Below are 16631 nucleotides of genomic sequence, written 5' to 3'. Positions count from 1 at the left end.
GCCATTTCCATTTCCGATTTTTATTCTTTCGAAAACACAAAATACTTAAAAGGCACAATTGCTATGGAAAGTTTGTAAGGAATGATTTCTGCTCCAAATCGCAGTAACAAAAGAGTCATAACTCCAAGTGAGGTTTTTGGCTCCTTGTTCAAAGCCAGTAAAACGGTTGATTTCTTCGGTGAGCATACCTGTCTCAGGAACGTGACGGTAAACAGCATAAACAATTTTATCGGCTTCGGTGAGCAAAGCTTGAGCAATCTGACAGAGCTGTGCTTTTTGAAGAGTTTCTCCAACTTGGAAGTGTTTTTCTGGTGGTGCTTCTCCGAGGATTGTTGGTGTAGGATTGGAAGAGTAGGAACTCAGGTGAGCCAATAGAGGCAGCATCCATCGGGAGTGAATCGTCAATGTTGTATATTCTGAGAAGCGTTTTGCTAGCTCAAAATAGTATCTTGCCATTCCTAACGTACATAGGAACCAAGGATTGCCTTTGACTCCATCTCCAGTGGCAATACCATCATAGTTGTCTAACAGAATATTAGCCAAGTATATTCCATTGCTTTGGATTTTCTTCTTACCGTTTGGAAATCTTCCAAATAGGACACCTTCATCTTGTGATCTACGACGATTGACCGGAAACAAATCTTTGTAAATGAGTCTTAACAAATTGGCTGTATTCATCACATATGGATCATCAGGAGCATAGAAACCATCATCGTTGTATCCATAAAGTACTGCAAGTATAGTCGAAGTATCGATAAAAGTCTCATGAATGGTATCTCGAGGAGCGTCTATAGACTCAAGAACAACGCCATGAACTTGAGAAATGAATTTGCTCATATTACTTGTCAACTCCTTTGCTTGTTTTGAATAATAGGACGAAGCATCCATATAGCCAAGCATTTTTGCGAATTTTGCTCCTGAAATCAATTGAGATTAAGAATAAAATAACAAATTCTTGTTCACAACCTTGTAATAGAGCTTTGCGAATCAACAACTGATCCCAAAAATGAACAACAAAGAAGGTTTCCCAAGGGCCACAGCATGGATCGGGCCATACTCTGGCAATATAGTCTAAATCTGCACGAGTAACTGTAGTTGGAGGATGCGTTTCATTATTGAAGATCCATTTCTTGACATAGGACAAGTCACCATGTCTACGTAAGTATTCATTGGCAAATCGCATAACTGCAACAGCACGTAATGCCGGTCCATCGTTCTCTACACTACACCATGATCCAGTGACTAGGAAGAGAAAGTTGAGAGCAAAATACTTAAGAAGTGCAATACATACAAGCGGAACCATTGAGAAGATAATGTGCAGCACCTAAACCACCAGTTGTTAAATTTCCAGTTGGATTAGGAGTCCTTTGAATGATATAGTTGTAATGCACATAACTTTTAAGGATATCTTCCAATCTAACCAAATGAATAGGAAGATGAATTGTAAGAACTATCATGATATACTTACTTTTTTACTTGTGAAGGTTCAGTTGCTGTTTCATAGAGAGTAACTACGACATCCATTGTTATAGCAGCATCTCTAATCCTATTTATATCTTTACAATGTGGCTCTTTCAAAATGCCTTTGTAGTTACCAGTTGTAATAATAATCAGGTTGGTAATGAGAATCTGCCGCTGTAACTGAACCAGGAATACCTCCAGGTGGATCAATATTGTAAAATATCCCTTGGAATGATCTCTCTATTTCTTTTGGTATCCATCTTTCTAATGAGTCTTTCCAATGTTTGGCATTAGAAGAATGGAAGAGTAGTAACCAAAGTACAGTTATACAAGCAACGAGCTTGGTTTGACTTGAAAGGAGTAAGTTGGACATAGAATGGACAAACAACAGAGCAGAAATGCAAAAGTTCCTTTTTGAAATTCCACTTCATTCGAACAGATAATCTCCCTTTAGGAAAGTGACTATTCGCTTAGACAAAAGCAGAAATGGAACACGTTCTGCTGTTTCCACCACGTTGGGTAAACGTATTCCCTTATTATGTCCAATGGATAAAACATTCAAATACAGTTGGTCGTCTTCAATCGTTGTTTTCTCGTTGTTTGCTGGTTCAACAAGTGACAGTCTAGATGAAGTTGATTTTTTATACTCTTTTTCTATGGGTACTTGTAAGCTATATAGTTCAAGCTCAACCTTTGCCTTCTCCTACAGAGTGGCAAAAGGAGCTAGAAGAGTGGATCCCAAAACAGTACAACCGTTCTGTGGAAGGTATTTTTGACAATATCAACCGACCAGGTACTGCAAAGGGTTGTATCGTAGCAGCAGACTCGAAGAAGCAACCCGATTATTATTACAACTGGTAGGATAGCAGTCTTCAAATTTCTCATGGTAATCATAATCTTTATCTATATATAGGATTCGAGATGCAGCAATCACCATGCAAGTAGTTGTCACAATGTATGAGAGAGCAACGGATCCCAAGGAAATAGACAGGTATATATAGATAGCCTGATAAATAAGATATCCAAGTACTTAAATATATCGTTCTAGATTGGAAACTATTATCAAAGAGTACATTGCCTTTAATCATAAACTGCAGCATACTCCAAACTACAATGGCAACTTTTATACAGGTGGTTTAGGTGCTGCTCATTTTCTGGTCAATGGCTCTGCTTGTAAGTTGACTATTTGATAGTTATATCCATAGTTTATTAAATGGTTGTTTTGAAAGATCCTGGAGGATGGTGTACAGAAAATGATGGTCCTGCCCTTCGTGCTCTTGCAGTTATCAAGTTTACTTATGCGTATTTACAAAAAGGAGGCAATATTTCCTATATTCGTGACCACGTATTTGGTCCAACGAATAATACTCTTACTCGAGCAGATTTAGATTATATCGCACGTGTATGGCCCAACGAAAACTGTGGACCCTGGGAAGAACTTTATGGAATTCATTTCTTTGATCAATACTTACAGAGGACTGCACTTCTTAGAGGTTAGTGTTTGAGGAATAGTTTTCAGGAAGCTACTGAAAATAATATTCTTTAGGTGTCAAATTGGCTAAGAAACTTGGATACGATGATATTGCAAAACACTATCAAAAGTCAGCCGACGATATAACTCAAGTTTTGCCATCCTATATTGCAAAGGACTTTGGCATTGTTTTGGAATCCGTAAATACTACTCACGATACCAATCATGAAACATTTCTGGATACTTCCACTATTTTGGCAATTATTCATGGTTATAATCATGATGATGTGTTTGCACCTACTAATGAATATGTCATTGGAACTGCTAATATGTTGCGTTTGGTGTTTCAAGATATTTATCCAGTGAATATGCGCAAGGAACAAAGTGAAGGAACTCTGTTTGGAAGATTTCCAGACGGTAAGTTGTTATTCTTTATAGAAATAGGTCATTCACATAATGTATAGATATTTACGATGGCTATACTAGTGACGTTCCAGGCAATCCATGGATTCTATGTACTTTAGGAATGGCACAATATTATTATGAGTTGGCTGCGGAATGGTTGAAACATGAGAAGATTGTCATAGGAAAATGGAGTAAAGACTTTTTCAAGCATTTGAAAGTTATGCCACCTGGACCTCCTACTCCAGAATCGACTACAACTATTACTGGAAAAGCTATTTGTAGCTATGTTTCTGCTCTTTTGGAAGAAGGCGACCGAGTGTTGAATGCTATTCGAAGACATACAATTCCAAGTGGTATGTTTACAGAGGAAATTGATAGATATACAGGTTTTGAACAAGGAGCTATCAACTTAACCTGGAGCTACGATGCCTTTGTTACTGCTGTTTGGTCTCGTGAAGATGTTCACAAGTATTTTTCTCACTATTGTGAACCTCCTTCTCCAGTAAGCCCATCTCCTCCTATGATGGGACCCGGTCCGTCTCCTTAGAAAAGTGGGCATTTTAGTGATACTTTTGGTGATTATAAAAAATAGCAACTTTGTTATATATTTCACTGGATCATTGCATTCTTTGTTTATTGGCCACACAACAAACTCAGAAAAGTGTTGTCATTGTCCTTCAAAGAATACCTCCGGTTATTTGAATATTCATCCCAGTAATATAACCAGCATCGTCGCTTAATAGAAAGGCTACAGTACCAATGACTTCATCCACTGTTCCAGCACGACGCATAGGAACACTATTCAGCATTTGCTGAGAAACAACTTTGGGATCTTTGTCATAGTATATACTATTCGTCTGAGCTTGCAATTCACACTGTCTAAACCACATAAACCTAATTACAAGTAAATCACAATACAATCAGGTACAAAAACAATATCTGTCCTACCCAGAGTCGATAAATGCTGGTGATATCGCATTCACTCTAATATTGTAAGGAGCTAGATCTCTTGAAGATGTCTTAGTCATCCCAATTACGGCAGCTTTGGAAGTAGCATAAGCCACCATATTGGGAGCACCATCTACTCCAGCCTGACTAGCAGTGTTCACGATTGCCCCGTGGCCTTGCTTCACCATATATGTGGAGACTGCCTTCAAAAAGTGGAATATTCCTTGTGTATTGATTTTAAGCACTTTTTCAAAGTCATCGACTGGATAATCAAAGGCCTTGACAAAAAGACCTTGATAACCTGCGTTGTTGAACAAATAATCTATTCTACCAAAAGCGTCGTGTGCTGCTTTGACTACGTGCTCTACATGAGAATAATTAGTAACGTCACAACGTATCGCAACTGCCTTTGTGTTGAACTCCTTTTCAATGGTTGTTGCTTGTTCCCGAAGCTTTGTTTCTTCTACAACATCAGTGATCACTACCTTGGCACCCTCTGACGCAAATCGATTGGCACAGTTACTTCCAAAGCTACCCGCTGCACCAGTGATGATAATAACTCGGTCCTTGAAACGCTTATTAGCGACTGCTTTCTCCATTCTACCACGTTATCCTTTAGCAAAATCCAAAGCGAATCAATCAAAAGTACCAAAAGAGACTAAAATTTCTTTTGTCCGATGGACGCAACATTTTCTACCAAAAACGATATCCAAAGTTTAAGCAAAAACTTTTATTTCATCTTCTTGAGAATGTCTGCCTTCTTCCCCTATTTCTTCTTCTTCTTCTTCCTTATCGCTTAAGGCTGTTGTATTCGGTAAAAGATCACTATCCATTTTGGTACTTGAAGTGGACTTGCGTCGAAAAATATTACCCAGACGTGACTTCGAAGGCCCTTTGGTCATAAACAACTGTAACTGTTGTTGATGAACTGATACAGCATTCCTTTTTGTGAAAAACTCGTTTGCTAGCTCACAAAATTTGCCTTGATAGAAGTGTTTCATATTACGTATAATAATGGGTTCTGCCAAGTGACCGATACCCACCAAGTGCACTTGTACACTGCCTTGTAATACATATGTACACTTTTCAGTGCCTGTCTCTATCAAGTCCATTCTTCCTTCTGTGGTGACTTTGTCTGCAAGTAGCCCTAACGGTTTCGTGCAGAAAAACTGAGTACAACTACCGTCTTCCTTCCACCACTGGTAGTCTTCCAATCCAGTAAAGTGTTCCTCCACATAGTGTTTCAACGACTTGAAACCTTCGAAAACTTCCAATTTGGGAAATATGTGCATCTTTCGAAAGCAAGTACCATCTTCTAAAGTACCTTCGTCCACTGTTTCCAACCTATCCAGATGGCCTTTTTTTACTTGAAGCCTTAGAAAGTCTGGGTGACTACGAAACTTCCAAAATTCTTCCTTTGAAACTTGTAAAGGTACTTCGATGTGAAACTTCATTTTACAAGAAAAGTTTGGAAAAGAGAAGCAGAGCTTTCAATTGCAAACGAGCTTCCAGAAGACCTCTTTTCATAACCTTTGGGAATCATTCCAAGAAGGAAGATCGAGTGCTTCTGGGTTCTTTAAGAATGAAAGACTGTATTCCACCGTTGAAGGAACCCAAAACTTCGCAGTTTGAACCACAAAGTGTCGGTCTGCCAAAAGACTTTTTATTGACTTCTTTTTCTCGTTTAAAAGGCTGAGGATGTAAGATTCCTCAGGTAGAGCTAGAGGGTCTGTTGGAACGTTGTCTTACAGACCATTCTTGTCAGGAAAGTGATCCTCCCCCATCGTTTTGTCAGGGAATCGGTTCTGATTGTTCTCTACAACCGAGTGGAGTCCCGGATGTGTTTTTAGCCTCTACAACCGACTTTTTCTATCCTCTTGTGGAGGACCCTTATGTTATGGGCAAGATTGGAGCAACTAACGTATTGTCAGATTTGTATGCAGCAGGAATAACCAGTTGTACTAATGTCTTGATGATATTAGCTGGCAGCTCAGATATGCCTCTTGAGGAACGAAGAATAGTATTGGAATTGATGATAAAGGGTTTTTCTGATCAAGTAGAAAAGGCTGGCAGTAAAGTAACAGGTGGTCAAACCATATTTAATCCTTGGCCCATGATTGGAGGTACTGCAATGTCTGTTGTACCCAAAGGTGAACTTGTTCAGTTATCCGAGTCACAAGTTGGCGATATTTTGGTTTTAACGAAGCCTCTTGGTACACAGGTTGCTGTCAATTTACATCAGTGGTTGGTATCTAAACCAGATTTGTGGAAACAAGTCGAAGGAGTTACTGATGAAGGTGAAGTTCTTTGGGCCTATGATGTGGCAACAGAAAGTATGCAAAGACTGAACCGAACTGCAGCTATTTTGATGAAGAAATACAACGCACATGCAGCTACTGATGTGACAGGATTTGGAATATTAGGCCACGCAAAGAATCTTGCACGACAACAAAGGTATTTTGCTAGAGAAACTTGATCTCATTCTCTCATGTTGTATTAGGAGACATGTAACTTTTGTACTAGAATGTCTTCCTTGCATAAAAGGCATGGCAAAGGTAGATGGTTGGGTTAGACAAGGGGATAGGTTTCAGTTACGTCGAGGGCTTTCTGCAGAGACGAGTGGTGGCTTATTAATTGCATTTCCTGTTGATAATGTTGAAGGTTTCTTGAATGAGATATATTTAGAAGAAGGTTGGAGGTCTTTTGTTGTTGGTCGAGTTGTGGATGGAAACCGAGACGCGTATGTGAAAGAGCCGATAGAGATAATCGATGTGGAGTGAAGAGATCATTTTTATGGTCAAGACCCTTATGAAGGAATGTTCTCCAACTCCGTTGTAAAGAGGAGAGGAACATTGCGGATTTGATATTGTCTTGATAGTCTGTTATATGCAAAGTGTGGGTACTGCAGCCAATTGTATGATTCTATTCTACCTGAGGAATAAATGGAATGTAACAAATTCATTTCAGTGAAAAGTTATTTTTTTGAATTGATCCTTTTCATGTTGATTGTTACTTTCGTTTCATTGCCTTGGTTTCAAAGAACAGTTCTTCCTTCCCATCGTATTTCTTTTAGAGTTTTGGTTGGTTCAAGTTATTGTAAATCCAAATATTCACAGAAGAAAGAAAGACAACCAACAAAAGCCTTGACCTATTTTGAAAGCAAGAGTAGTAAAGAAGATACACCAACACTGTCTTCCGAAACTTTATTGAGTTTAGGACTTGATATTCATACCAAGTCAATAGGATTTGCGATAGTATCAGGTTGGACAGGCCAAGCAATACGTCACGGTATGATTGATCTACAACATATGGAAGGAGCGGATGCTTTTGATAAAGTGGACTATGTCAGGGAAGAGTTGGTACACCTGAAAGCAGATACAGAGCACTTTTACAAAGAGTTTATTGGAGTGAATAAGAATATCTCTTGGGTAGTTGGTGTGGAGGCTTATCTATTTCGTTTTCTCATTGGTCAGTCAAGAGCAGTTTCCTTGTTTGGTCTTGCAGAATTGAATACACTAGTTTCCTATGAGTGTCGTTGGATCTTTCAAAGGAGGCCATTCAAGTTTCATGCCTCTAAAGCAAGAAGTTGGTTAGGTTTATCGTCAAAGAAACAAAACACAAGCAAAGATATTAAGCAAATTGTATTTGATCATGCCTATCCTTTTCTTTTAGGTTTCGAAACACGATATCGTCCACGTTCTAAAGCTTTTTGTTCGACCAATTTTGATATTAGCGATGCATATGTAGCTGCTCGATATGCCATTCGATTGGAAGAAGAAAGACAACTTTTAGAAGAGTATCCTGACTTGATAATATCAAATAATTCAACTAGAAAACGTAGCAAAGCAGCTGAAAGAAACAAATCACTTGACAAAAATATTGAAGCTCAACTATTGAGACTAGAGGAAGATAGGATTCAGAGAAGCATTTCTGAACTTGGACAACGCCTCAACTGTTTTGTTCTTTGTAATGGAAGTAGCAAGTGAAAAGTACAGGATGGAGGTTTGTCAAACCATTTTGGAGTTGCAAGAAGAGAGAGCAGTTTGTTATAATGCTCTGGAACAAGCCTTTCAAGAGTTTGTAAGAAACGAAGCCACTCTTTCTTCAGCGGAACAGTATATGAGAGTATGTCAACAAGTAAAGGTAAGTTTGGAAGAAGAACGTTTTGTGAGTTTCATATTTTTAGTTGTTATTCTTTTTATGGGTAGAATCATCTAGAATCCTTGGATGAGAGACTTGCCAACCTAAAGTCGAGTGTTTCTTATGAGCACTCTATTTATGAGTGGATAGAACAGTTGGAGCAATTAGAAAAGTATAAATTGGAGACTACAGTTTCCGTCCAAAAGATTCGCAAAGATATGAAACTTTTCAAGGATAGGTTAGACGGTTTGGAACTTGCAGAACAGCAAGCCATATTAAGTAGACAATATCTTACTCTTTCTCAAGTGATTGAAGATATTGATTTCTTATTGATGGAGTTTCGAAATGAAAAAGAAGTAGACATATTGGACAAAACAGAATAGAGAAAGTTTATGAAACGAAACTTAAGCAGTTATTTCGGAGAGTTTTACGGGCCTTTTCTCCAAAAGACTTTTCTTAGCTGCGATAGCCATTGCCATTGCAGCAGTTCCATCTCGACCACTTGTAGGAGGTTCTTTGTTTTCCAATATGCATTTTACAAACTCTTTCGTTTCATTACGATAGGCATCCGTATAACTAGAATAATGTTAGAGTGCAAAAGGCATTTCAGTAAAATGTAGTAGCAAAAATACTTACCGATCCATAAAGAAGTTAAAGGGAAGATCACTTCTTCGAATGGACTGGCCATCTTCGATAAAAACATTATTAGGAAAATTATTACCAAAACGCACAAGTCCTTTGGAGCCAAAAACTTCCACTCGCTGATCATATCCTGAAGGAGATTGACGACAGTTGTCGATCGTACAAAAAGCACCATTTTTGAACTTCTTCGAGTTAGTCTAAAAGTGTATCCATCGAACACAAACGTACCTTGAGCAAAGTTATTGCAGTATCAATGTCTTTTCCCTCTGAAGCGATTTTTGGATCTACACGACAAGCTCCATAAGCAATTATCTCTTCACATTCACTTCCAGTCATAAAACGAGCTATATCAAAGTCATGAATAGCCATATCATTATGAATACCTCCAGAACTTTGGATATATTCTATCGGTGGTGGAGCAGGATCTCGACTGATAAGATGAACTGCATAGACATCTCCCACTGCTCCTGATTGGACGCACTGCTTTGCTCTAGCAAAGTTAGGATCAAAGCGACGTTGGAAGGCCAACATCATCTTCACTTTTGCTTTCTCGACAGCTGCAATAACCTCTTCAGCTTCTTTTAAAGTTATCGCCAACGGCTTTTCACAGAAAATATGTTTTCCAGCTGCAGCAAGTGCCTTGATTTGCTCTGAGTGTTGGGAAGAGGGAGAACATATCCAAACAGCCTCAATGTTAGGATCCTTTAATACATCTTTGAAATCAGTGGAATATTTTGCAACTCCAAACTTTTCAGCTGTTGATTTGGCAACCTTTTCTATAAAATCTACTATCATGACGGGCTTAGCTAAGGGAGTATGAAAAGACAAGGTTTCCATATGTACTTGGCCAATACGACCACCACCGATCACCGCAACATTCAGTTTCTTTTCGGTAGAAGAACTCAATCCTCTTTTACATTGCTTTCCTAACTGTGTCAACAGTAACTTGTTGTTGACTAGACGAGATAACAATTGCCACATGTGAATCGATATTCCCACCACAAAAACCAAAGAAAAGATATATGAGTATTGCCATTTCTACGGATGGCTCCGAAACTGCTTCTGGATGGAGGTTTGGCAACAGAACTTGAAAGGAAAGGTTTTGACTTGAGTATTGGAAAACTATGGTCTGCAAGACTATTGGATGAGTGTCCTGAACTTATCGAACAAGTACATCTTTCCTATTTGGAAGCAGGAGCAAACATAATAACCAGTTCCAGTTATCAGGTCGTTATTTTACCTCGTCAATTATTTTTAAGTGTTTTGAATTACGTAATAGGCTTCTTTCGATGGCTTTTTGGAAGAAGGTTACAGTTTATCTGAAGCAAAAGAGTTGATGATTCGTAGTGTTCAGTTATGTAAACGAGCACGTTCAACCTTTCAAAACTTTAGTCCGTCTGCCACAGATTGCTATGTTGCAGCTTCCTGTGGTCCTTATGGTGCTTATCTTGCTGATGGTTCAGAATATAGAGGTTGTTATGGTGTATCTAAAGGCAAGTATTTTATTCTCACTTGTGAAATAATTCAAGTCATTGATTCACTTGTAGAGCGACTTTTATCATTTCATTCAAGTCGCCTTGAGGTTCTTGTGGCACAAGACCCAGATTTTATTGCTTTTGAAACAATTCCTGATATAGAAGAAGCACAAGCGATTATTGAGTTGATGACTAGAAAGTATTTTTATATTCCTTTTTGGATAAGTATACAATGTCGCAATGAGACGGAAATGGCTTGTGGCACATCTATAGAGACTATTGTACCATTCTTGTGTAGTACGACCAATTGTTTTGCTATTGGTGTGAATTGTGTGCCTCCTCAATATATATCTTCTTTGATAAGCATCATCCGTAACCAATTGTTGAGATTATCTTTATCTACTTTTATTATTGCGTATCCTAATTCTGGAGAAGTCTACAATCCTTTAAAGAAAGATTGGAATCAGGAAATGAAGAACAGTATACAAAGTTGGGTTGATTATATGCTTGACTGTGATGCAGATGTAGTTGGTGGTTGTTGTCGTACAACACCTTTACATATCCAGTTGTTGAAGAATCAAATATGTCCATCAACAAATTCTTCTTAAAACTGCCTTTTCGTTTGAGAACTTTTCAAAGATACCTTCGAAATGTTTTAAATTCACCAAAAGAGCGATTGAAAGAAAAATGCTAAATGATTAGAAATTCCCTTCAAAATGAAATTTTGAAAAGCATTTTGGGATGCTCAATGAACATTCAAAATATTTCTGATGATGAATATATTCAAGACAGAAATGAAAGCATTCGACTAGGAAAAATAATCGAAAAACTTTATCAAGAAAGGGACCAAGTAAGTCAAAGTAGACAGAATAGTACTGTTCCAATCATTTTTGTCTACGGCTAAATAAAACATGATGATTTAGGCCATACAAGATGCAAAGCAACTAGCAAAAGCCCTTGAACGGAAGAAAGAAAGCAAAGGTTCTTCCAGTGTGTCTGCCTTGTCAACGAAGCATATTGTAAGAAAGCGTTTTACGTGAATTTGATTCATCATGAACTTTTGTTAGACCTGCAATTTGTCTCCAAAGCTTCTTTCTATTTTGGCTTATAGTGATATTATCTTTATAGGTCAGAATGTTTCTCTCACTTATGGATGATAGCTAAAAGTATACTTTCAAAGACTTTCAATAATTCTGTCAACCTCAAGTGGGGAAGATTTTACTTCCTCGAGTCGTACTCGATTCACAATGTTTCTTGGAAGATATGAAATGGAAATGGTTTGTTTCAGATGAGTATAATTGTAGGCTAGTCTCTACAGAATGTTTTTATATTCCCAATCCAAACGACGTAAATCAAAATCTACAAGTGGAATGGACTCGAAAGCTTGAAAATGATATCGTAGTGCAAAGTTTCCATTTGGGAAAAATTCGTCTCTGTTCTTATGTAGAAAAACTATTAATGTCCTTTGAACTTATGGGAAGCGCTATATTCACAGGATTGCTCAATCATCAAGGAGAAGTCCTCACGATGGTGATAGAAAAGGAATATCTTTCTATAGGCTATGATATGAAAACTCATACGGATGGCAATTTTTACTTTGATATGAAGGAAATCAGAGTTCATTGCATGGACTCTTCTCATTCAAAGCCTGGCTTTTGTATCAATTCCGAATACGAATTCTTTGTAGAAACAAGGTTGGAACTGATTTTGATATACTGTACTATTCATATGTTTGCATTATCTGCAAATACTTGGGGAACCAACTCGCTTTCATCGACAAAGTGGACACTTGGAAGAAAGCAAAATGTTGAAGACAAAATGGAGAGAGATATCACGACCAACCCTTCCCTTATGAAGAGATTTCCTTTTTTACCAACAAAGCTACGAACCAAATATGATTCGACTATACCATACAAGCCTTTACAAATCTCAAGACCAATACCAGAAACAGTATGGCATGCCAAAGAAGACATGCCTCGTCGAATACTTCAATACGGAAATGAACAACCAATAAACGATAATAATGAAGCATACATATGTATGAAATGAAAATGATGTCTTTATATTCCGTTCAAATCATTTTCTTAATGAGTCTATCGATTAAATGCTCACGATTACCAAATTCACCACCTTCAATGAAATGTCTACGCTTTCCATGACGTGAGAAACCACCTCTTGGAGAGTTCAACTTAAAAGGCCACAAAAAATTGTTCACTTTCTTGAAACGTCGCCCACAAGTATAGATTTCGTGAATCATATCTTCCACACAAATTATGCCATACTTTCCCAGAACATCTTCAATAAGACGATTGTCCGTTAAAGGAATTCGCGACCATGCCCGTCTCTTTCCTATTTTAACAAAGCCCCTCTTATATATAAGATCACGGACACTTTTCAGACTTGGATAGCCATATGCAATATAAGGCTCAACTCGGTGTAACATTTGCATAGTTGCCTCGTTCACTTTCACAAAGACACCGTTGTGAATCTGTCGCAAACGTAAAAGTTGTAATATTTTCCGCGTTCGGGGATCGACACCGTTGATTCCTCGAATGCGTACAACAAAGGCCACTTTTGCTCCAGCAGGTACATAAAATTTCTTTTCGGCTTTTGCACGTCTACGAGCTTCGATTTCGGCACGTTCCTTTTCTCTATACTCTTTCACATACTTTTCAGCCCTTTTGAAGATTTCTTTTCTACGTTCTTGTCGTTGTTTTTTCAACTTGGCAGCTTGCTCTTCTCTCTTTGTCCTGATCTTTTCATGAAGAGCCTTTCGTTTCAAGATTGTTTCTGGGACCTTGGCAGAACTATCATACAAGAAATATAAAACACTTTAAATAAATAATGAACCATTACTTGCCTTGCTGTTTCAGTCATGTTGACAAACACTAACACTATCCACAATCCCAAAGAGAGAAAGGAATGGACGACGCCGATAAATGGAATGAAGTGGTCAAAGTTAGAAGAAAGAAAGAATAAATACAAAGCAGGTTCCAAAAACTTATGTATATAGTTTATTTATTCCAATCGTTTCAACAAACCCTCATGAGCATACTTTTTGTAAACCGGTAACAAACGATCTAGTGGAAGCTTGGTTTCTAGGTAGTCGGGATCCTTGTCCCAGGTATTCAACCACAAGTTGAAATAGGATAGACCCATTTGACGAATATCTTTTTTGAAGAACTGGCTCAATACCAAGGAAACACGTTCTACAAAAGGAAGGTAAGCAATATCCGCAAGGGTCCAACTCTTTCCGAATAAATAAGGACCTCCAGAGTTCTTCACTTGGTCATCAATTACTTGGAGTTGTTTGCAAACTTGCTGCAACAGTTCGATCTCTCCTTGACCATCTTCCTCTGGATTCGTCTTAAGTAGTTTGAACATAACAGATATCAGGCCATCTACTCGGATAGAAAGGATCCTCGCAAACGCTCTTTGTGAAGCGTGTTCTGGAAGAAGTTTGTTTCCAGCATAAACTTCGTTCAGATATTCATTGCAAACCAAGGACTCATAAATGATGGCTTCTTTTTCTTCTACGGCTTCACGTACTCGTAATACTGGCACCTTCCCCAACGGGTTCAGTTCCAAAAACCAAGGTTCTCTGTTATCCTTTCCAAGCTCAATGATTACTTCTTTAAAGTGAACTTTTAGTTTCTTCAAAAGTATCCAAGTTCTCTGTGCAAAAGGACATATTGGGGCATACAGAAACGAAAGTTCCATTGTCAAAAACTAAAGAAGGATGAAATGCTTTCTTTGTATGGCAGGCATAACGTCCTTTGGACATGCTGTTCTATGAGGAAAGTCCACTCGAGCTATGACAATTGTCACACATTGAATAAGGAAGCTATGAAATAAATGCTCTTAAAATGCAATAGAGACTGACTTTTAATTCAGCAGTTTTCATTGTTGAGATATTTTAATTGTTTCATCTTTCCTTGGAAGTCGAGTCTCATATTCTATGGCTCGACTAAGAACAGAAAGTGATCGTTATGAAGGAATCGTCCAATTAAGTTTTTTCTATAAAGCAGTTGCCCAACCTTGGGATCAATTTATTTATATATATATATATATATATATATATATATATATATCAATAGGAGAGAGAGTCCAAGGATTTCTAAACTTGCCAGGAGCAACGTGGTTCGTAGAAAAGGCAGTAAATGTATATATCATTCGGGCAACTCGTGAAGAGTTGATAGTCTATTGTAAGATGAGATGCTAGTGAATTATAAAAGGTCAAAAGTATAATTTAGATAATACCTCAAAACTACGGAGATAAGATAGAATTAAGCTGAATCACTCCTCTATTTCAATTCTCTTGGCCATATTTTTGAATTTGGGCCGAACTCTTCATTTTGGCGCTCAACTATTTCCTGTTTTCAGTAGAGAGCCATACTTGAACCTTTGTAAAAACTTATGACAACCGACTTGAACAGACATAATATGAACAACTCTTTATTTGGGGCTAATTTTAACCTAGGTGGAACATTTCAGCCTTTTCCTCAAACAGGTCAATCCTTTGCTTCTGACCCTTTTACCAGTCCCTCTAAATACGCACCTGCGTTGCAGACTACAGTGGATAGGAACCAAGCACTACAACCTGTTTCACTGAACCAGCTAGTGCATGCAACTCAAGAACATCCAGATGATGCCTTTCAGGTAAACAACACACCACTTAGAAACGTTACCTTCGTTGGCTACATAGTCAAGTTGGACGAGCTTTCTACAAACTTGTGTTACCAAATAGAAGACGGAACTGCGACCATGGAAGTTCGTCTCTATATGCTAGATAATGATTCCGAATATCAAGCACATAGAAGAGAAGCACTTCAACCCGGTGTGTGGGTGCGCGTTTTTGGCAGCTTGAGAGAGTTTAACGGGGAGAGGTCTGTAAAAGCACACCATATACAACCAATCGAAGATATGAACGAAATTTTATTCCATCGCTTACAAGTTATTCAAGTATATCTTCAACAAACGCACGGCCCAACTAGCAAAAGCAAGCAAACTATGAATAGTTCCATTGGAAGTGGAATACAATCAGAACATTTTGACCATTTCACAGATAATATGAACGATTCTAGCTTTAGCCCGATTCAACAAAGTGTATTGTTGACGATCCGTCAAATATCTAAAGATTATAGAGGTACAAGCACTGAGGAAATTATAGCCAGTCTGAAACAAAAGTTTGCTCCAAAGGATATTCATGAAGCCATTCACTTTCTTATGGAAGAAGGGCATATCTATACGACGATTGACGAATCTCATTACCAGGCATGTAGCAGTTTTTGAAAACTTATCCTAACCTGTATGAAGAAATGTGGTCTCACAAAATGTTCCAAACCATATCCAAAGATTTCTATTTAAAATCCTGCTCTTATTAATGCAGCTCCTACATGCCGACCTTCTTCATTCATAAGATTAAACAAAGAACACGCATCTTCCTATTAGCGCAAGATTCAAAGATATTCAGAAGCACATAGAGTTGATTCTCTTACTGTCTTTAACAATTCGAAAGCTTGACAAACAGAAGATACTTGTCGATAGTTTTCCTCTGAAAGATGCTATCCAATTGGAAAATATTCAATAACCGATTCAAGCAACAAAACTTAACGCAACTCTTACAGGTGTAACACTCCCTCCGCCCACAATCAATATATCTATAAAACAATAACAAAAACATGAATGACCAGATGACTCTAATCTTACCAAGTTTAGGGACTAACAAGCGAAACAAAGTAAAGGAGTTGGGAGTGACCTCTGCAAAAGTTTGTGGTCTCCATAAATAACCTGTATGAGGCAATAGCAGTATCTTTATTTATGCCCCGAGTTGAAACTCTCAGTTCTCTCGTTAGTTGCTGCATACTTACTGAACTTCTCACTTCCACATTATTTACAACGAAATACGCTCCCGAATATCCTATCTAAAGTCATCATAGTTCTATATTTTACTGGAATATCACGTTACCATCAAGTTTCATTCTATTTCCATTTGTTTCTCCTATCAAAGACTTGAAAGAGCTCAACTTGCGATGAGACAAACATTGCCAAAGACGATCACTTGTACGATAAGGAATCATTATCTCATT

General features: G+C 38.0%; 13 protein-coding genes across 15 annotated transcripts; 5 read left to right on the top strand and 8 right to left on the bottom strand.

Moving 5' to 3' along the window:
* Positions 1 to 4: 4 nt before the first annotated feature.
* Positions 5 to 1861, bottom strand: Gasu_25530 (alpha-glucosidase). Of its 2 annotated transcripts, XM_005706642.1 has the most exons (6): positions 1596 to 1861; positions 1469 to 1546; positions 1292 to 1416; positions 967 to 1242; positions 576 to 917; positions 5 to 524 (listed from the first exon to the last, which is right to left on the bottom strand). In XM_005706642.1, exons 1-6 carry the CDS (start codon positions 1832 to 1834, stop codon positions 46 to 48), a joined length of 1539 nt encoding a protein of 512 aa, XP_005706699.1. In that variant the 5' UTR covers positions 1835 to 1861; the 3' UTR covers positions 5 to 45. The 2 variants fall into 2 exon arrangements, with proteins under 2 accessions (XP_005706699.1, XP_005706698.1); XM_005706641.1 differs by having other exon boundaries at positions 5 to 917.
* Positions 1862 to 2011: 150 nt separating this feature from the next.
* On the top strand, positions 2012 to 3938 carry Gasu_25520 (alpha-glucosidase). The gene is made up of 6 exons (XM_005706640.1): positions 2012 to 2318; positions 2375 to 2452; positions 2510 to 2634; positions 2691 to 2954; positions 3008 to 3349; positions 3397 to 3938. Exons 1-6 carry the CDS (start codon positions 2089 to 2091, stop codon positions 3882 to 3884), a joined length of 1527 nt encoding a protein of 508 aa, XP_005706697.1. The 5' UTR covers positions 2012 to 2088; the 3' UTR covers positions 3885 to 3938.
* A 2-nt stretch (positions 3939 to 3940) lies between these two features.
* Gasu_25510 (Xylitol dehydrogenase) lies at positions 3941 to 4931 on the bottom strand. Its single transcript, XM_005706639.1, has 2 exons — positions 4286 to 4931; positions 3941 to 4231 (listed from the first exon to the last, which is right to left on the bottom strand). Exons 1-2 carry the CDS (start codon positions 4882 to 4884, stop codon positions 4015 to 4017), a joined length of 816 nt encoding a protein of 271 aa, XP_005706696.1. The 5' UTR covers positions 4885 to 4931; the 3' UTR covers positions 3941 to 4014.
* A 3-nt stretch (positions 4932 to 4934) lies between these two features.
* Gasu_25500 (uncharacterized protein) lies at positions 4935 to 5741 on the bottom strand. The gene has a single exon (XM_005706638.1). The coding sequence runs from the start codon at positions 5737 to 5739 to the stop codon at positions 5002 to 5004; it is 738 nt and encodes a 245-aa protein (XP_005706695.1). The 5' UTR covers positions 5740 to 5741; the 3' UTR covers positions 4935 to 5001.
* Positions 5742 to 5751: 10 nt separating this feature from the next.
* Positions 5752 to 7276, top strand: Gasu_25490 (selenide, water dikinase). The gene is made up of 3 exons (XM_005706637.1): positions 5752 to 5931; positions 5983 to 6739; positions 6786 to 7276. The coding sequence occupies exons 1-3, from the start codon at positions 5868 to 5870 to the stop codon at positions 7063 to 7065; spliced, it is 1101 nt and encodes a 366-aa protein (XP_005706694.1). The 5' UTR covers positions 5752 to 5867; the 3' UTR covers positions 7066 to 7276.
* Positions 7277 to 7281: 5 nt separating this feature from the next.
* On the top strand, positions 7282 to 8456 carry Gasu_25480 (uncharacterized protein). The gene has a single exon (XM_005706636.1). It carries the CDS (start codon positions 7285 to 7287, stop codon positions 8269 to 8271), a length of 987 nt encoding a protein of 328 aa, XP_005706693.1. The 5' UTR covers positions 7282 to 7284; the 3' UTR covers positions 8272 to 8456.
* An 11-nt stretch (positions 8457 to 8467) lies between these two features.
* On the bottom strand, positions 8468 to 10081 carry Gasu_25470 (myo-inositol 2-dehydrogenase). The gene is made up of 3 exons (XM_005706635.1): positions 9296 to 10081; positions 9062 to 9249; positions 8468 to 9001 (listed from the first exon to the last, which is right to left on the bottom strand). The coding sequence occupies exons 1-3, from the start codon at positions 10046 to 10048 to the stop codon at positions 8830 to 8832; spliced, it is 1113 nt and encodes a 370-aa protein (XP_005706692.1). The 5' UTR covers positions 10049 to 10081; the 3' UTR covers positions 8468 to 8829.
* A 20-nt stretch (positions 10082 to 10101) lies between these two features.
* On the top strand, positions 10102 to 11243 carry Gasu_25460 (homocysteine S-methyltransferase). Its single transcript, XM_005706634.1, has 3 exons — positions 10102 to 10294; positions 10347 to 10560; positions 10615 to 11243. The coding sequence occupies exons 1-3, from the start codon at positions 10112 to 10114 to the stop codon at positions 11148 to 11150; spliced, it is 933 nt and encodes a 310-aa protein (XP_005706691.1). The 5' UTR covers positions 10102 to 10111; the 3' UTR covers positions 11151 to 11243.
* Positions 11244 to 11261: 18 nt separating this feature from the next.
* Gasu_25450 (uncharacterized protein) lies at positions 11262 to 12356 on the top strand. The gene is made up of 3 exons (XM_005706633.1): positions 11262 to 11392; positions 11466 to 11561; positions 11610 to 12356. Exons 1-3 carry the CDS (start codon positions 11291 to 11293, stop codon positions 11697 to 11699), a joined length of 288 nt encoding a protein of 95 aa, XP_005706690.1. The 5' UTR covers positions 11262 to 11290; the 3' UTR covers positions 11700 to 12356.
* A 14-nt stretch (positions 12357 to 12370) lies between these two features.
* On the bottom strand, positions 12371 to 13501 carry Gasu_25440 (60S ribosomal protein L7e). The gene is made up of 2 exons (XM_005706632.1): positions 13403 to 13501; positions 12371 to 13349 (listed from the first exon to the last, which is right to left on the bottom strand). The coding sequence occupies exons 1-2, from the start codon at positions 13417 to 13419 to the stop codon at positions 12614 to 12616; spliced, it is 753 nt and encodes a 250-aa protein (XP_005706689.1). The 5' UTR covers positions 13420 to 13501; the 3' UTR covers positions 12371 to 12613.
* A 9-nt stretch (positions 13502 to 13510) lies between these two features.
* Gasu_25430 (glutathione S-transferase) lies at positions 13511 to 14301 on the bottom strand. Its single transcript, XM_005706631.1, has one exon. The coding sequence runs from the start codon at positions 14260 to 14262 to the stop codon at positions 13561 to 13563; it is 702 nt and encodes a 233-aa protein (XP_005706688.1). The 5' UTR covers positions 14263 to 14301; the 3' UTR covers positions 13511 to 13560.
* A 680-nt stretch (positions 14302 to 14981) lies between these two features.
* Positions 14982 to 15861, bottom strand: Gasu_25420 (uncharacterized protein). The gene has a single exon (XM_005706630.1). The coding sequence runs from the start codon at positions 15781 to 15783 to the stop codon at positions 15583 to 15585; it is 201 nt and encodes a 66-aa protein (XP_005706687.1). The 5' UTR covers positions 15784 to 15861; the 3' UTR covers positions 14982 to 15582.
* A 9-nt stretch (positions 15862 to 15870) lies between these two features.
* Gasu_25410 (hypothetical protein) lies at positions 15871 to 16631 on the bottom strand. 2 transcript variants are annotated; one of them, XM_005706629.1, is made up of 6 exons: positions 16511 to 16631; positions 16301 to 16462; positions 16252 to 16263; positions 16162 to 16202; positions 16041 to 16106; positions 15871 to 15986 (listed from the first exon to the last, which is right to left on the bottom strand). In XM_005706629.1, the coding sequence occupies exons 1-6, from the start codon at positions 16620 to 16622 to the stop codon at positions 15906 to 15908; spliced, it is 474 nt and encodes a 157-aa protein (XP_005706686.1). In that variant the 5' UTR covers positions 16623 to 16631; the 3' UTR covers positions 15871 to 15905. The 2 variants fall into 2 exon arrangements, with proteins under 2 accessions (XP_005706686.1, XP_005706685.1); XM_005706628.1 differs by having other exon boundaries at positions 16168 to 16202; positions 16252 to 16354; positions 16413 to 16462.

Source organism: Galdieria sulphuraria, assembly GCF_000341285.1.
Source record: "Galdieria sulphuraria unplaced genomic scaffold scaf_18, whole genome shotgun sequence".
In the NCBI taxonomy this organism is placed as follows: domain Eukaryota; phylum Rhodophyta; class Bangiophyceae; order Galdieriales; family Galdieriaceae; genus Galdieria; species Galdieria sulphuraria.
This window is presented reverse-complemented; position numbering and strand designations above follow the sequence as displayed.

What these genes read in the sequence shown, in the direction of transcription:
- Gasu_25510 (XM_005706639.1), bottom strand. Translation starts at nt 4,884, where the DNA reads ATGGAGAAAGCAGTCGCTAATAAGCGTTTCAAGGACCGAGTTATTATC. An exon ending in CCAGCATTTATCGACTCTGG is followed by an intron (nt 4,232 to 4,285) that starts GTAGGACAGATA and finishes ACTTGTAATTAG; the next exon opens with GTTTATGTGGTTTAGACAGT.
- Gasu_25490 (XM_005706637.1), top strand. Translation starts at nt 5,868, where the DNA reads ATGAAAGACTGTATTCCACCGTTGAAGGAACCCAAAACTTCGCAGTTT. An exon ending in GTTTGAACCACAAAGTGTCG is followed by an intron (nt 5,932 to 5,982) that starts GTCTGCCAAAAG and finishes TAAAAGGCTGAG; the next exon opens with GATGTAAGATTCCTCAGGTA. An exon ending in AATCTTGCACGACAACAAAG is followed by an intron (nt 6,740 to 6,785) that starts GTATTTTGCTAG and finishes ATGTTGTATTAG; the next exon opens with GAGACATGTAACTTTTGTAC.
- Gasu_25470 (XM_005706635.1), bottom strand. Translation starts at nt 10,048, where the DNA reads ATGTGGCAATTGTTATCTCGTCTAGTCAACAACAAGTTACTGTTGACA. An exon ending in CTGCAATAACTTTGCTCAAG is followed by an intron (nt 9,250 to 9,295) that starts GTACGTTTGTGT and finishes AACTCGAAGAAG; the next exon opens with TTCAAAAATGGTGCTTTTTG. An exon ending in TTTAACTTCTTTATGGATCG is followed by an intron (nt 9,002 to 9,061) that starts GTAAGTATTTTT and finishes ACATTATTCTAG; the next exon opens with TTATACGGATGCCTATCGTA.
- Gasu_25410 (XM_005706629.1), bottom strand. Translation starts at nt 16,622, where the DNA reads ATGATTCCTTATCGTACAAGTGATCGTCTTTGGCAATGTTTGTCTCAT. An exon ending in AAATAGAATGAAACTTGATG is followed by an intron (nt 16,463 to 16,510) that starts GTAACGTGATAT and finishes GACTTTAGATAG; the next exon opens with GATATTCGGGAGCGTATTTC. An exon ending in GGAGTGTTACACCTGTAAGA is followed by an intron (nt 16,107 to 16,161) that starts GTTGCGTTAAGT and finishes CCAATTGGATAG; the next exon opens with CATCTTTCAGAGGAAAACTA.
- Gasu_25450 (XM_005706633.1), top strand. Translation starts at nt 11,291, where the DNA reads ATGAACATTCAAAATATTTCTGATGATGAATATATTCAAGACAGAAAT. An exon ending in TTTATCAAGAAAGGGACCAA is followed by an intron (nt 11,393 to 11,465) that starts GTAAGTCAAAGT and finishes ATGATGATTTAG; the next exon opens with GCCATACAAGATGCAAAGCA. An exon ending in CCTTGTCAACGAAGCATATT is followed by an intron (nt 11,562 to 11,609) that starts GTAAGAAAGCGT and finishes AACTTTTGTTAG; the next exon opens with ACCTGCAATTTGTCTCCAAA.
- Gasu_25430 (XM_005706631.1), bottom strand. Translation starts at nt 14,262, where the DNA reads ATGGAACTTTCGTTTCTGTATGCCCCAATATGTCCTTTTGCACAGAGA.
- Gasu_25480 (XM_005706636.1), top strand. Translation starts at nt 7,285, where the DNA reads ATGTTGATTGTTACTTTCGTTTCATTGCCTTGGTTTCAAAGAACAGTT.
- Gasu_25530 (XM_005706641.1), bottom strand. Translation starts at nt 1,834, where the DNA reads ATGTCCAACTTACTCCTTTCAAGTCAAACCAAGCTCGTTGCTTGTATA. An exon ending in CCTGATTATTATTACAACTG is followed by an intron (nt 1,547 to 1,595) that starts GTAACTACAAAG and finishes AGATATAAATAG; the next exon opens with GATTAGAGATGCTGCTATAA. An exon ending in GAACCTTCACAAGTAAAAAA is followed by an intron (nt 1,417 to 1,468) that starts GTAAGTATATCA and finishes TCATTTGGTTAG; the next exon opens with ATTGGAAGATATCCTTAAAA.
- Gasu_25520 (XM_005706640.1), top strand. Translation starts at nt 2,089, where the DNA reads ATGAAGTTGATTTTTTATACTCTTTTTCTATGGGTACTTGTAAGCTAT. An exon ending in CCCGATTATTATTACAACTG is followed by an intron (nt 2,319 to 2,374) that starts GTAGGATAGCAG and finishes ATCTATATATAG; the next exon opens with GATTCGAGATGCAGCAATCA. An exon ending in GAGGACTGCACTTCTTAGAG is followed by an intron (nt 2,955 to 3,007) that starts GTTAGTGTTTGA and finishes AATATTCTTTAG; the next exon opens with GTGTCAAATTGGCTAAGAAA.
- Gasu_25420 (XM_005706630.1), bottom strand. Translation starts at nt 15,783, where the DNA reads ATGCCCTTCTTCCATAAGAAAGTGAATGGCTTCATGAATATCCTTTGG.
- Gasu_25500 (XM_005706638.1), bottom strand. Translation starts at nt 5,739, where the DNA reads ATGAAGTTTCACATCGAAGTACCTTTACAAGTTTCAAAGGAAGAATTT.
- Gasu_25460 (XM_005706634.1), top strand. Translation starts at nt 10,112, where the DNA reads ATGGCTCCGAAACTGCTTCTGGATGGAGGTTTGGCAACAGAACTTGAA. An exon ending in TAACCAGTTCCAGTTATCAG is followed by an intron (nt 10,295 to 10,346) that starts GTCGTTATTTTA and finishes ATTACGTAATAG; the next exon opens with GCTTCTTTCGATGGCTTTTT. An exon ending in TTGTTATGGTGTATCTAAAG is followed by an intron (nt 10,561 to 10,614) that starts GCAAGTATTTTA and finishes ATTCACTTGTAG; the next exon opens with AGCGACTTTTATCATTTCAT.